Source organism: Atractosteus spatula, chromosome 6 (genome assembly GCF_055471065.1).
Source record: "Atractosteus spatula isolate fAtrSpa1 chromosome 6, fAtrSpa1.hap1, whole genome shotgun sequence".
Lineage (NCBI taxonomy): Eukaryota > Metazoa > Chordata > Actinopteri > Semionotiformes > Lepisosteidae > Atractosteus > Atractosteus spatula.
This window is the reverse complement of record NC_142711.1, coordinates 61,607,060-61,623,368: the sequence shown is the minus strand read 5'-3', so window position 1 is coordinate 61,623,368 and position 16,309 is coordinate 61,607,060. Positions and strand designations below refer to the sequence as shown.

At 38.4% G+C, this 16,309-nt stretch overlaps 1 protein-coding gene across 1 annotated transcript in view; it reads right to left on the bottom strand.

The window, feature by feature from the left end:
• ofcc1 (orofacial cleft 1 candidate 1) overlaps nucleotides 1–16,309 on the bottom strand; it is a 129,242-nt gene that overhangs the window by 56,765 nt on the left and 56,168 nt on the right. Inside the window, exons 13-15 of the mRNA XM_088918171.1 lie at nucleotides 14,495–14,734; nucleotides 10,637–10,900; nucleotides 10,030–10,234 (exon numbers count right to left, since the gene is read on the bottom strand). Coding sequence (XP_088774297.1) covers nucleotides 10,030–10,234; nucleotides 10,637–10,900; nucleotides 14,495–14,734 — 709 coding nt within the window. The remainder of the gene's footprint in view (nucleotides 1–10,029; nucleotides 10,235–10,636; nucleotides 10,901–14,494; nucleotides 14,735–16,309) is intronic.

The window sequence follows — 16,309 nt, the reverse complement described above, 5'->3', positions numbered from 1 at the left end:
CCTCGCCATCCAGTCAGCCACAGAGCCACGGAGGACAGTGTGGATGGCCGACGCCAAAAACGCACCTGGGTTATAATTCATGTCTTTCATTTTCACTAAATAGCATCCTTCACCTCCTCCTCCTCACTTAATATCACTGTACACAGTTCCAGCTATTACACTATGGAAAGTGTACCTCATCTCCCACTGAAGTGCTCACTCAGGCCGTTCCCAAGTATCCCGAAAGAAAGCCTACAGAAATCGGACTCTGAACATACACTTATCCAACACTGCAAGAAAGCAAACAACAACAACAACAACAAAAACACGCGTTTCTCTGCTCTGCCACGGATTCAAGCCACACCTTCTACAGTATCTTCCCAACAACTTTGATCCACCAATGCCGATGGTCTGTGAAAAAACTAAACCAAAACAAATTCAAAACAAACATTTGTCTAACGATCTCTTGGTATCCACGTAGTCAATTGCATCAAATCTGCTCAGTTAATTGTACTATAAACATGCAATTCATGCCTACTTTCATTTAATAAGTGCACTTGCTCCCTGATATTAAGCCTGGTGAGTCCAATAAGCAGACAACAGTTGGCTACAGCACACTTTTACAATGCACAATGATATTCGAACGGAGTGAGATACTGGCTCTACGCAGCAGGATCTTTTCGTTTCAGAGTGCCATCCTAAACTGTAATGTAGTGGACTAGAGTACTTTTCTCCAGAAGTTGCTTGTCTTATTATTTTATTCATTTCGCAGTATTTATATAAACACATTGTGTAAAGGTCACCCCCATCTGACTGTGTAACATTAAGTAGGACAACAATAAACATTGATTTCAAGAGGATGAAATAGCACAGTGCTTATCCCCCTATGACTGTATCAACATCCTGAGGAGTCTCATTCCGACGTTTTTCAGTTTGAGTTCCTTTGCAATTTTTCCAGAACTTTCAGAGATTGTCATGTTTGACTGCCAGTACTTAGAGATATGATTGTTCAGTTAAAAGTGTAAAAAGATAACTTCAGAAGTTTGTTAATGTTCTTTCAGGACAAAGATATACCCTTATTTGAGACACGAACAATAAAATTAAACCCTAATCCAACCTGTCATTTTCATCTAAGACAAATATCTAAATAATAAAATCACATAGAGATTGAAGGTCAGTGTTCTTAAAATGATTATATATTTTTGTCTATATGAGAACAGGAAATCTGGTGAATGCGAATTCCAAGATAGAGTATGGTTAAAGCGCCTAAGTTTGAGCACAGCAATTAACTGTCTATATGACACCTTTGTATAATGGTCCCTTAGTATTGGAGAGTTGATTGTTGATCCCTGGGTTAGTAGGCAGAAAGCAGTAGTAAGCAGATGTAAAAGAAACCAGTCTGAAGACAATAAAATAAACAATTGCCACTGTAGTAGTGCTAAAGACAGATCAACCCTCTGATTGCTAATCAGCCACCTTCAAAAATCTGATGCAAAGCTGAAAATAATATTTTTGGAGTCAGTTTATCCAGTATCAGTAATGAGGTGAGTACTGGCCTTAAGATAAAAGACCCATTATCTTCCCTACTGTAGCTCTGCTCATCTCAACTTGAGTGGCTTTCACCAGCGTCGTCATAACTCCGGTCATGAGTTAATTCCTGGAAATCATTCTTTCTAAGGCTTTAACGACTTATATGAACCTAGCAAGGGAATAATAAATCCAATCAGCAGTTTCCCTTGACCATCACTTGATCAGGTCTAATTGAAAGCGCTAAAGGCTCTAAAGCCTGCAGGAACCTGGAACTCAAGGACAGGAGTCGTCTGCCTCTGGCTCATATTGCCTTCTCAAGCAAACCCACTTGGATTTTTCCAGTTTTGGATAAGACCAGGAAAAATGTGCATGTCTTGAGCTACAGTATGAATGCATATGTGTCATCTTTTTAACATTTTTATCAATAGATTATTTTGGGGTAAAAACTAGAAGCATGAAAATACAAGTACTGTATGCCATCTGAATTTAATACATTTCTCTCTCTGCCCCTTTATAAAATAATGTAATAAGAACCGACCCTTACATTGGTGTGCCATAAACTCCAGCTTGAATATGAAACTGTAGTGAAAGAGATACGTATAAGGGAAAAAGGCCTTTCTGGATACCATACTTTGGCTCTGCCGAAGAACATAAATTTGCTTTACTTCCTCAGCCCCAGTGGGAATACTTCCCTTGTGGGTGTAAGGATCTCTATGGGAGGTCAAAGGTTGTCCTGCAGAGGAAGTGACAAGCTGTGAAATGTAAAAGAACAATTTCTTCCACATGTTCCCCTGCTCTGAGAACAGTATGGAGCTGTCAGCCAGCATCACTTTAAAATGGGCCAGGTTACTACCCAGCAGACCTGTCAGAACCCATTTAGAATTAAAAGGCTGCACAAGGCTTAAAGCTTAGGAATCCTGAAAGTTTTAAAACTGATAAATAAAGATGAGCACTGCCAAAAAATCAATATGAATAACAGAAGTTCTATACAAAGTACAATGAACAACACATGTATGCAGCACAGACTTCAATGATTGCTGAGGGAGTGTGTTGTGATGCATTTTCTTAAAGCCCATGTGATTTTATATAGTACACATACATTGCATTACAAATCAAAAACAGATATTCCTTCTGTTTATTTACTTGTTCTTCTGGAACAAATACATTTGTATTTCACATTATGAATAACAAAACTTCAACTCTTTGCGATTTTATTTCTGTTTTGACCATTTATAGGTACAGTATAGCAAAATAACCTGCATTCCAGTTCATTAAAACATGAACTTATTTAGTTATTTAGTGGAACAGTCCACAAGGTTACTGTAGATGAAAACATGGCAAGAGTTAGCAAGACAGTTTTCTGTACCCTCTGACATCATCTTTTTAAGAGGTTAACCAAACTGAAAGGTGTTAACACAGACTTCTTATTGCAGGATCCATAATTTCATAATGTGCTGTTCATCTCTGAGATTCCTTCCTGTAACTAAGCAGTACATACATTTTAAGTGAACTTTAGTGAAATTGTGTACAGGGATATCAGGGGGTCCTCAGAGAATGTCCAACATCCAGTCTACACTAACAACGTGTCCAAAGATTCTCACATAGTGGGTTTGTGGACATCTCAAATGTGGGACAAAGGACCCACATTTCTGCTTCTCACATTCAGCAGCAACATTATTAACAACAATACAATTAAATGAGTTTATCATGTGTATGAGCCTCCATAACGAGTATGATTGTCTCCCAGCTTAAATGATTCTAAAACGATTAGATAAATGAATAGAAATAAATGATTCGACAAATGGAGCACAATGAGAAGCAAGGCAATGACATAAACTTTTACCGAGTTTCAAAAGGGAACGGGAGAGTTCTTCTGCAGAGCGTCCCTTTGAGTGCGGCACAAACTTGAGCGACCCCGGGAATATCACCACCACAGTGAAAGAGATCAGGAGTCCGATTTAAAATGCTTTTTTCACATAACGCCCATGGTGCTTACTGTCTGCTCTTCCACATATACGTGCGCACTGTGTCACAGACGGCCCACAGCTCTGTGCACTACTTACTGAGCTCCCTCCCCTCCACCCCAGCTGCACTCTCGCAGCAGCTCCCCAGTTCAGTAGCTGGCCAGCAATGTCATTTCCACAGTCAGACAAGTTAGCACCAAGCACTGACGTTTTAAGTACACTATTCCCTTTATATATTGTCAGCCCGTTTCATCATAATTAGAATATGACCAAACTGCCGGGGATGATTACAACACAGAACACAAGGTCCCATATGCTGGAGTTTTCACATTTGTTGCGAATAATCAACGTGTTTCTCTGCGGCAGGATTTCTGACACTTCCTTCGAGGAACGCTAAAGAAGCCAACAGCGAGAAAGTAATTTGTAATAAGTCTCAGGCTTATCACATACCCAGGCCTTGAGTTGTGGAATGTTTACACATCTAATGATATCATTAATCTAAATTGAGGTCCTTTTGTTTCCATCTGGGTATTCAACATGGGCTGCAAAACACACAACAAACACCAATCAGCAAGTCTTGACGAAAAAACTCTACCAAATGTTTCAATGTGCAAATCGACTAAATGAAACACATTAGCAATTCTCCTTACTGTTGGCTTTCCCACCTTCCCTACCTTCAATGTAACATCATGTGATGTAAGAACCTTTCAGTCCTCCATGGTTTTATCTCGTTGTTTATAGTTTAGACCACTGGATTCAGCAAGTCATTTTTTCCGCACAGATGAAAAGCTGTACAGATGGTCACACTCACAGATTTGGAGGTTATTCTGTTGTAAGATCATTGTGGACAGGAGTCATTATTAGACAGGTAGGCACTTAATGCAGAGAGTATAAAATGTGAATAACATAGGGAGGAAAGTTAGTAAGGAATAAGGAAAGACATTAACCTGTGTGAAAGTCAGGGTAAAAGTAGGTTTCTTTACAGAGGAAGCCTACATTTTATTATAAGACTATATTTCCCATTAGTGAGGTATTAGCTACCTTATCTAGACTGGCAGGAGACACAGTGTGATATATACCAAGACTTCCCTGATGGGGGACAGATCTGAAACAGTGCACCTGGAACCCCAGAACCCGGATTTGCCTAACCCTAACCCTTTAGCCTCTGACAAGGTGCTGGTCCGTCCAGACAGGACATCAGTATTCGGCCCTGATGACTGTGATCTGGGCCTGGGAGCACGGCTGGAGGCCTTAGGCCTTGGACCTGAACAGAATTATTTCACTTCTTCTCCTCTATGCACGATGTTTAGCATTATTCCTAATTGTTATTTCCATTCTATTTTTATTTTATGGGAATAAAAAACATGCCCATCAGCATATAGTGACCTACCTACTGTATATATACAGTATATCCACCAACTCGTGGATTCACCCATTATGTACTATACTTGTTATCACACTTTTTATCTGTAAAGTACTCTGTGGCAACTTGTTGCAGAGAACACTGAAGTAAGAACTGATCAATCGATTGAGTACCGTCGCTAACACATTATAGTTTGAGATGTATTGCTTGAATAGGAACCAGCAACAACACAGTTAATAAAGGCTGGTATTTACACTCAGAATGCAGTTGTTGCATTTGCTGCAGTACATTAACCCACAGAATTATCACTAATTCTGCATACAGTAAGCTACAAGTGTAAATTACTTCATTTGCCTTTTGCTTTCCCTGGTGTTTTTTTTTTCTTTAAATTGTCAACGGCCAGGAAGACATCAAATGAGAATTTAAAAACTCTTAATTTGAAACGAATTACCCCATATTGTGTTTGTTTACTCATTTCTACATCTCTGTGCTGTCTTTCCCTATCAAATATAGCCTACTTAATGCATTGCAGTACAAGCCTACTGAGGCCTCTAAGTACTTGAAAAGATGAAAAGAACAATAAAAATGCAATGGATTCTGCATGTTATAACTTTGTGCCCAGGAATTCCCAGCCAAGCATTTTTTTCTTTATATCTGTTTAATTCCTGGGTTTTTTAATCTTTTGAATGGTGTATTTGTGTTATAGATGAAAAAGAATATGGACAAACTAATCCTACAAGTGCAGTGACTTTTTAAAATACATATTATATGTATGTAAAAGTGCCTAGGGTTCATATCCAACCAAACCCATCGTGTTAGTTCAGTTTCATCAAACTCAGAAAAATGTTTTTGTGCCAGAAATTGCAAACTTTTATTTTATTTTTTTTTAAATAACTTCTATTTCTGTAAGTCTCCATGGTTAAAGGCATCTGCCAAATCATCTAAAAGTAAGCAAGCCAGAAAAACTGCTTTTAAATATGTAATATATGTAATGCAGCTTTACTCACTCCAAATTATACAAAGCAGTACTGTACCAACAAGGTCACTAACTCAGATCGAGCTCTCTGGGGCTCTTGAGCGGTGGTGAGTGGTGTGATTTAGCACTCCTGCCACAGAACACACATGTGAAAGTCAGAAGGACTGCTCCTTTGGAAAATAAATAAGAGGAAAATCAGTGGCCTGAGACAGTGCAAAGTGCTTAGACCGCTCTTCAACAGGCAGTGTTAGCATGTGACTTGGACTTGCAGTGGGTTTCCTGACTTTCGCCAAGTAGCTAGTGTTCCAACATTGGCCTGATCTTTCTGTTTATGAAGTTCAGGGCAACAGGTCACAGCAAGTCACTGAGTTCAATGAGCACCACCAGCCAAAATACATTCGAATGCTAGAATGGTGTCAGCTAATCCCATATTCTTACATATTCCTATACAGTATATATATATATTCTTTTTAAGTAGTTCAGGTGGGGAGCTGCGTCACCATGCGTAGGCTGCAAAGGAACAAGTAATAGGTTTATTCCATGCCAAAAAGAGAAGAGAGAAAACGTTGTGTTTTCTTTCTTCTCTTTTCAGTATGGAATAAAACTATTACTTGTTCCTTATATATTCTCTTGCCCATTGAAATATTAACAATGCAAACCCTACCGTCTCTTTTCCATTCCCATTCTTTCCTATCTCCCTAGATGATTTATGATTTCAGTTGCAGACGCTGTAGGTTCTTAAACCTTATTGGTGGACCTTGCACGTGCAGCAGTGATATGAAACACTCCTGAATACCACAGCCACACTCCCTAAATCATATGAGATTACTGCACCTTGAAAACCTGATTAATTGTGAAGTGAACAACGATCAAATGGCTTCAGTCTGTGATGATCATACTTTAGCACAGAAGGCACAGACAATTCAAGCAATGGTAAACAGAGCTTACAAACTTCACAGATCAACTGCTTCGTTCGTTTTTCTTTCCCCCCGATACAAATAGTGACCTACTGCAGGCGGAGCATTATCAATGTTCAAATCATACTTATAAACCTCTTTAAAATACACACAGTGCAAAATATGATTTCAGTCAGTGCATGTGGCCTTTATCCTCATCTACTGTTTCCCCAGACAAATGTAGCCTATCTGCAGCTAGAAAAAAATATGTAAAAGCTGCATTAAGAGGTAAAGTTAGTCACTATTAAATAATTTTTTCAACATCTTTTTGCAAATTTGGAGGCTCTTAATTGTCTACTGAGATTATTCCTAAACATTTATTTGAATGGAAATCATACCAACATTTTAATTGTATTTTTTGATTGCATACCACAGCTATTGCCATTATTCCATCCACCCATTCTCTAATGCTTCACCCACTCCAGGGCCACGTGGAAGCTGGAGCCTCACCCAGCAAGCAACAGGTGCAATCTACCTGCACACCACTTCACCGCAGTTACAACTATTTATAAAGAGAAACATCTGTATCACCATTAAGTCACGACTCGGAAGTTGTTCCAAAAGGAGATCTTTTTATTGTGCAGATGCACTGTGGTTAGAAAAGCATGGTGGAGGCGTGGAGCACCGTGGCCCACTATAGGTCCCCATCAGATTTCTACAAGATCTGCTTTGAAAGCTGTGTGCTCACAAAAAAGAACTTTCCTAGCCTAGCTATTAAAACACATACAGATTCTTGGTTTTACTGTCATGGAAATATTTTTATGAAAAAACAACAAAATTAACAGTCCTCATAGCACTGAAAGGTGACATACAGAATACATTCTTGTAATGCAAAATATCACTTTTATCATTATTGATATCTTTAAGGCAGCGAAAAGGATAAACAGTTAGTAGGACTCTGGGCTCCGGAGGTGAGGCTCATAAAGTAGATACAGTAGAATCCTTCTTTACCTTTTTTAAGAAGCTTTCTTAGACATGATTTTTTTAGCTCTATGAAAAGAGGTCTCTCTTACAGATCTTACTTTTAAAAGGCTGACTTCATCCCATACTTCTATCAGCAATTTAAGTGTGGTCAGCAGCCATAACACCCTGCAACTCACAACTGGTAAGACTCCATTTAAGCTATAATGTGGAAGAATACTAGTGGACTCAGAAAACACCACAGTGGCCACATGGAGAACATGCAAAATTGACACGGAAAAGACACCCTAGGTTAGAATAAAACCCAGAACACAAAAGCAATGAGGAAAACTGCAAAGCCACCATGCTGCTCCACTGCTAAAATCATTGATAGTAAAATTAATTTGCCTATTAATTTGCTCCACCGCCTCGATTTATTCTGTGCACAAGGAAGAGGCAGGGATTTATTGAAAAATCCATAACCATCAGTAGGATTGAGATGAGTCTCGTGAAATAATGCATTCCATGTAATTAACATAATTTGCTAATATTTAAAGAGACTTCAAAACATAGCAGTAAAGGGCAACCAGCTCCTCAGAACTGGACAGGTTTAACAGAAAACACATCGGTAACAGGCAGGGGGGAAATAAGTATATTATACAATTAACATCTAACATTTGACGCTGTATAAATTATATATAATACGATATATGATGAATGATGAATGACCAGATAGAAAAGAAGTACAAATGTGTTTTAAGCAGAATGAACATGACAAAAATTGTACTGACTAGCTGAGAGAAACAGCAGACAAGTAAAACTGCTAGGACCTTCATTACAACGGACTGAAAACAAGAAAACTTCAGCTACCGGTGATATGAACCAAAACCAAAACACCGACCCACAAAAGCTCAACAGAAATGTGCTTAAACTAGGCAACTGCACAACAGTGACAACCTAATGGCAACCTAAAGAAGTCAGCAAAGTAAAACATGAGCCCATAGATGAACTTTTTCATTTCGTGAGCCATGCTGAACAGACTGGAATGTTCATTGTGGATAGTCTTCCTATCCACACTTCAGTGTGGCAAAGAAATGCCTGCACCAAGGTGAAAAACGTGTGCACTGTGCCGTGAGCGCAGTGCTATAAGAGCAGAACAATCCAAGGGGAGCAAGAGTTAACTTTCCATCAGCTGCACCTCAAATCTTGGCAGCCTTAAGGATGAGCTGTCGGTCAGTATAGAGACGGAGTTTAAAGAGGCAGGTACTAGGTCTGCCCCTCCGTGCAGCTAGAGCCATCATAAAGCACTGCATTCCTTTATAACATCAATGGGATTGGGGGTATGCCGGAAGAGGATTTATTTTGGTAGCTGTTTTTGCACAAATGTTACAAGAATCTTAAACTCTGCCATTCTCCATCAGGTTAGCCATACAAGTTATTGCTGGTTCTAATTCAGGCAGACAGGAATTAAGCAGGGATAGCTGTTTTGCCGACTGCCTCATACTGTCATGATTCATGCACTGCACAGCTGCTTGTCATCAAGGGGCTGCAATCCTCTCCCCTACCTGCTGAAGGCAAGATTGAATGGTTCTCCTACTTTTATTTGATAGCTTGTATTAGGTGCAAGAGGATCCAAACTATGCCAGCATCCAGGTTAGGCGCCATCAGAAGTCTTCATAAACATCACATTTTAAAAGAGTACGTAATAACAAAAATTACCAACAAGTCAAAAATAATTCGGAAAGGAATAATAAAATCAATTTATGTCATTTTGCAAATACTTTAAAATGATTTGATTTTTTCAGCACTTCACTTCTCGTTTTAAGGCAACACAAATCTAAAACCACTGTATCACAACAATATGCTTTTAAACAAGAAAAAAAAGTATATGCAAGATCAAACTGATCTGCTGTGTGAATAAAAATGGAACAGGGGATATGCATTGCTTGGATTCACATGCAGTCTTTTCTCATCAAAATATTTCCCCATGTTAGTCATCGCAACTGCTCACATTCTTGGGCAAACGGTCATTCAACTGTAGCAGTGCACTGCCATCTGCTTACATCATTTAAGCCCTAATCATCTGTCTGCTGGCTGCACTGTTCTGTTAAATATGTAAATATGTGACCTTGCGTATGCACAGGAGGAGTACTACTATAGCATAACATCTTGTGTTTATTGTTTCATTTTTAAAACAGTGGTAATGACTACACCTCTCAAGCCCAAACAGATTTCTGATGGGAAATCTGTTCAAAACCTAAAATATATTAGTTACAATATACTATATATTAGTTACGATATACAAACACATACAGTATGTGACTTTGGGGACCTAATGAAGATGATTTTGGTGTGACTGACCTTGCTGGGATGCCGAAGAACACCCAAAGTGAGGAGAGAGGCTGAACTGAGATCTCAGATGAGACTCCTTGGTGTTGCAGTCCTTTTGGTGCCTTTTAGTCACCCAGCAGGTATACAAGCTGTCCGGGCTCTGGCAAGCCTGAGGGATCTGAAGGGTGACCTCATATTCCTGGTGCTTGGGATCGCAGCGGGGAAGTTTCTTTACCTAGAAATAGCCCAGTGAGGATGACATCGGCTGTGTGAAAACTATTATTATTGTATTTATCTTATTACACTAAAAAATGTAGCACAAAGCCATTTCTAAGCACAGTAACGAAACATGTTGAAAACACAACCAAGATTCAACTGCTTCTGCTTCATGCAGTTAGGCTGTTATTAATTAGACACTTTACATATCAATACAGCAACTGTAGTGTATGCCTTCTCAGAATTTTTTTTTTTAATCTCTACCCCGTCTCCCAAGATCCCAAATAATCATACCTAAGGTATTTTTTTTTTTATTCCGGATTAGTACAAAATCAGCTAATGGCATGTGCTCATGCGGTAGGTGGTCTGTTGAGCTGTACTGTAACCACGGAGGTGTGGTGAATTAGAAAACACACAGCACCTGAAAGTAAAGATTGCACAGCCAGTTATCCAAGTCGGACGACATGAGATCCTCTATCTTCCGGAACTGGTCAATAGCGGGATCGGGCTGGCCTCTCAGCAAAGGGCACTTAAACTGTCCTTCCACGATCTCAAATCGGCAGTCACATACAGGAAAGGCACCCCAGCCAAACAGGTCACTGCTGGGAGTATTTTCGCCAGGAAGGGAAAGCATCTCAAACAGGAGGATCATCTCTGGCTGGACCTCACTTGGAGCAGGTAAGACCTAAAAGAATACATAAAATATTTCAAGAAATTTGCACTTTCCAAATTCCCTCAATCTTAATGTATTTACAGATTTCTTAGCACATATGTATGCAAGTGTGTTTACATAAGGCACACCAAAGCACAGAAGTGCTTGAGATCTATTACAAGATCCAGTTTATTTAAAATGACTGGATGCGAACTTGATTGTTAGACATATATTTCTGTGATCAAAGGCACTTTTTCTTAAAAGAACTCTAAATAGCATTACTGTATTTAATCTTATAACAAAGTGTTTCAATGTAACTGCACACTTAAGAGGCGTCATGCACAAATAATAGATCATATTTAAATGCATATATTTTAAAAGAACGTATACATATACAACAAAGTTATTGCATATCTTTAATGCAGTATAAAGCCAATAGGAAACACAATTACAGTCAATACTGTCAATAGTATTACTGGTGTTCTTATTATGCAACCACACATCTAGAATTTTATGTACTCAAAGAACAGTACACTGGAATCAAGTCTAAAAAATGATCTGACAAGGAAGAGTATACCACTTCATCAATCACTAGAGAAATATTTCATCCTTCTATTATTTCTAATAGAAAAGTGCAAAGACTTGTTTTATTACATAAATCATGTGTATTCTTGCTAATCTGCTTTCAGTGTCACCTGAATAATGATAGGTTGTGCCTGAGTCAAGCCACAATTTATGGCATAATATTGCATATGATGGATATTAAAAAGATTTTTTCTACAGCTAATTTACTGAAACAGAAGCATAAACCATAACAAACAGAAAAATGGAAGCTGTCCTTACTGGGCTCGTCTAAGAAAGTCACATTAAGGAATTTGTTAGCCTGAGAAACAAAACACTCTTATCCAGTGGCACCTGTTATTAACCCATTACGCATATCAAGTTTCACTGGAAAAAGACTGACATCTTTAGCAGACTCCAAAGGAAAAAAAAAACATCATTAGGTCCAGATTGTCACAGAAAAAAAAGATGGTTTATTCAAAATCTCCTTTTCTTTCTTTTCTGTCTTTGAGAAATTAAGTTAAAAGACTGTAAAGGAGAGTGTGGTCGTGATGGGATCAGGGCTATGAAAAGAAGATGGCGGACTTCAGAAAAATAATGAGATTGGGACCAATTCCAAAGATTTTGTTTATCATCGCACGCCTTGCCTCTTTTTTTCTTCAATATTAAGATTCTGAATCTTATGCTTCCCACTTGAAGTAAACACCACATAAAGACCGTGGGCCCAACCTAATTTCATGAGAAGCCTCGCAAGAATCTTTAAGAAGGATAAAATTGAACTGCTGCATTCCTGTAAAAGCAAGAAGGAAACAAAAATAAGCTCTTGGCTTCCTCCTACAATCGCTAATTCCTCATTTCCTCTTAGAAGCCGCAACGAACACTCCAGAAATCGCAAGATAACGTGGGCAAAGCATACAGGAGGACTGAACCTGATATTCTCATACAAATCTGATCATCACATTTGGAGAAAAATATATAAACAAGAACCACATCTGCAAAAGTATCTGAATGAAGCAGCTGGGTGACAGTAAACACTGTATTGTATTGAGGGAAGCCGTTGCTTCTGAATGACCTTAAGGCTTTAATCCAAGGTCTACGGTCTATTGATAGTAATCGTTCAGGAATCACACTACACCACAACTTACTCTATTTTATCCTCTGTCCACGCAAAACAACAACTTTGTCAGGAAGCCCTCAGTACTCACAAAATAAACCCACAAAAGAAAAAAAGCAATCACAGTGGTCTCACTGAACATGTGTTTTTTTTCTTTTGGTTGCAATTGAGTCTCAACACAGACAGGAATGTGCCAGGAAAGCTGTGGTCAAGTGAGCAAAAAATAAGGCAGACTCTTAAGTGTCTCCCATCTTTACTCAAAGCAAAACAGGGTTTTAGCTAAAGTATCTATTACAGACCCTTACATCAGCTGAACCAAAGACATCAGATGTGAAGAGAATTCAGCGTAACACTACTTTTGAAGAATTGATGCATGCATTAAACATAAGGTAATTTTCTAGAAATATCAATGAGGCAGGCACGCAAAATAATCAGGATTCAATAAGGTGGAGCATGAAAAAGAACAGTTGGAAAACATCACTGTAAACAAGGTTAAAGCTTAATTGTTATCATCAGTAAACATATTTAAAGCAAGATCTGTAATTCTGGACAGCATGCTTTATTCTGACTAAATTTAATTAACTATGTGATATAGGCAGGAAGGCAGAAATCATCACTGATTTTTTACATTTCAGCAACTTAATGAAAGCAATAATTTAGGCTTGTGATATATACATATTTTAACATCCAAAATGGGACCTACAGATAACCATTTACTACATATTTTTACCAAAAATTAAATATAAAATTGAAAATCAACCTTCAGGAGATAATTTCTTTGGATTAAATTAAAAATAAAAAATCACCTATCGCATTTCCGTATTGGAAAGCTTTCTATCGCAAGATATATGCTGACACGTGCTAAATAATCCTCTGAAAATTGTTGAACTCATCATATTTTAAGAATGAGTACCTTAGGTCATGATAATCAGTTTCTGATAAATGCAGCATCGTAAAGTCAATTTAGAGAAGGAAATTCTGGGTATGACTAATAAGGTGCAAATATTAACAATATTCCTTATACATCACATTAGCATTTAAGGGTGCATAAAATATGAAATGTGACAGCATATTAAAAATACCTCTTCAAGTATCTGGCTTTGTTATCAAAGACTGCTACTTTTAAAATACTCCGACTGATTTTTTTTTTTATTATGAGAGCCAGTGAAGTCTAGCAGGCTGCATGATAAGTGCTCAGACCCCAAGAAAAGACACTAAATTTTTCACAGCATTTGTACTTCATTTTCAATCCAATAAAATACTATGCCCTTATAATAATGAATAATAGATCTCCCGTTTGATTTACATGCATGGATTAAATGTCATGTTTGAAAAGTTGCTGTTTTATTCATATTGGATTTCCCTGAAGTAAAACACAGAGGTTCTCCAGCACATTTTAATACTACTCTTTCTATCCTCATGTATAAACACAGCAACTGTTTAATATAATGTTTCATAACCCCTTCAATTTTATATTAGTGCACACAGGCAAAGTGTACGCCATTGAAAAAGAGAAAATTGTAAAGAATGACTGTAATAATAGCTGAACATTTAGATTAACTATTATTATTTAGCTTACATGTATCATTATGTTTGAGATGATTATCATTTAAAATATTTTTGAAATTCTCTGCTACTTTTCCACTTCAAAGATTTCCAGAACTCTGAACTAAACGTGCTTTAATCCCCAACCTTCCAAAGCCAAAATGACTTTCACATGAAGAATGTATTTTTTTTTTATTTTTCATCATAAACTTCTCAAAGACTGTGTTTTTGAAAAGATTCCCCCAGCATCTTTTCAATAAAGTGGGTTTTTTATTGAATGAACCGCCACACCGCAAATCATATCCTGTTCTTTCCCTGTTGAATAAAAACATATTCCTCACCATAAGGGGGAACAAATGTGTTCATTACGAGGTTATTGCACTTATCTGAAACAGCACTCTGCTTACAATGAAGACACTCTGTGTGAACTGCAACTCTGAGTCATAGAAGTTCCCGCCATGTCCGACCGATGAAGTTGTGGCGGCCCACTGGTGGTCTCTGATTTTGGACCACCGAAGAACCTGTCCCCCAAGACGGCTGTATAGGGAGATCCTCAGGGCGTAGCGTCCTTTGGGCAGTTTGTCCCTCACACCACGGAGACATCTTATCTGGATCTCAACAGGCTGCGGGGCTTTTCTCCAGCCGACCTAAAACAATGGACACAGCTCACACTACTGAAGGGTTTAAACACGCTGATGCAAAGGGAAACAATGTGCAAACATCAGAAGATGGAGAAGGAACCAACTTAAGATGTCAAAGCCTCCTTCTACTATTTTTATTGGAATTCTAAGAAATTCTCTTTCTTTTCTTGAAAGCCAGCCTTCTCCTTCTCCTCCCCAGAACACCGTACCCCACAAACTGATAAAGAATTATAGATATACATCTTCACTTCTTGTGTGTGTTTTTACTTGAAGAAACTGCAGCATTTATATTGGCTGATATTTGGTTAGTACTGCTCTTCCGGACATGCTTAGTGATACAGTAGCAGTGTAGGTGTATCTGTATTACACAGGACGCACTATGGAATGAAAGGAAGGTCACAGGCTCTTTGGTGAGATAGAGCTTTCTGAGCAGCTTCTGTCTAGATTTCGTGTGATCTCCCACTGAGTGCTGCTCATTTCTCCCGCATTCCAAGCTATCTCTAAATGGTCCCTACATGTCTCTCCCCACTGGGATGGACTGGTGTCCACTCCAGTGTGTTGTCTGATCTGGCACACCATGCTTATGGGATTTGGTTCTGGGTTTCCACAACCCTTACAAGGAATTAGTGGTTTTCTGATAACGAATGAATGGCTGATTTTTTACAAACTACTATAAGCAAAGACAAGGTGGGTACACTAGACGGTTCCCCTTCTGTCAGCTCTCCAATGCACCCACCCTACTGTTCTCTAACAGAAAAAGAGCTTGATCAATGTCTTGTGAATGGCTATGCAACACAATAGTGTTGGTTGTCTAAAACAAAGCAAGGGTGCTGTACAATTTCAAAGAAACATCTCGTATTCCATTCCCTGAACTTGTGCATCCTTTTCTGTACAAAACTGCACAGTACAGTCTGCCCCCATTTAAAATTTACTATAATTTAACAAATGAAACTGACACCTCACCTTCGATTATCTTAAAATGTTAAAAATTGAGAAGATTTTGGATGGGTTGAGAAAGCAGAAAGTTAAATATAAAAGCAATGCGCCTCTAGAAACTCTTAAGCTTGCATGGGAAAAGGCGTGGGTGGCTCTCTAATATACAGCATTGTGCCTGAAGGAGACATGACACTGTCTATTGTATTAGCATATGGAAGCTAAAGACAGCCTTGTCAAACATTTCCTTTGCTAAAATATTTTAAGAAGTGCATACATCTGACAAACGGGAGAAATAAACAATACAGTTTGGAGAATAACTCATTTTGGGGAGTAATTTTTCTGCATCAAGGTGTGTGTTCGCTGGGGGGCAAAAGAAGCATGAGTAATTATTCAAAGTGGGAGACAGATGCAGAATATTGACAGCGAGAAGACACACAGTGCATGGCGCTGGGAATAACTGAAGACAGAGACCGGGACAGCACAGCTTGAGATATAAAACTGCTTCAAAGGTCAAATGTCTACAGAATTATAAATACATGCATGTAACTATATTTGTACTCTATACGGTGTATTTGTAAATTCAGTATGACTATACATGTCTATGTGCACACAACACAATGGCTCATAAGAACACTAGCTGAAGTT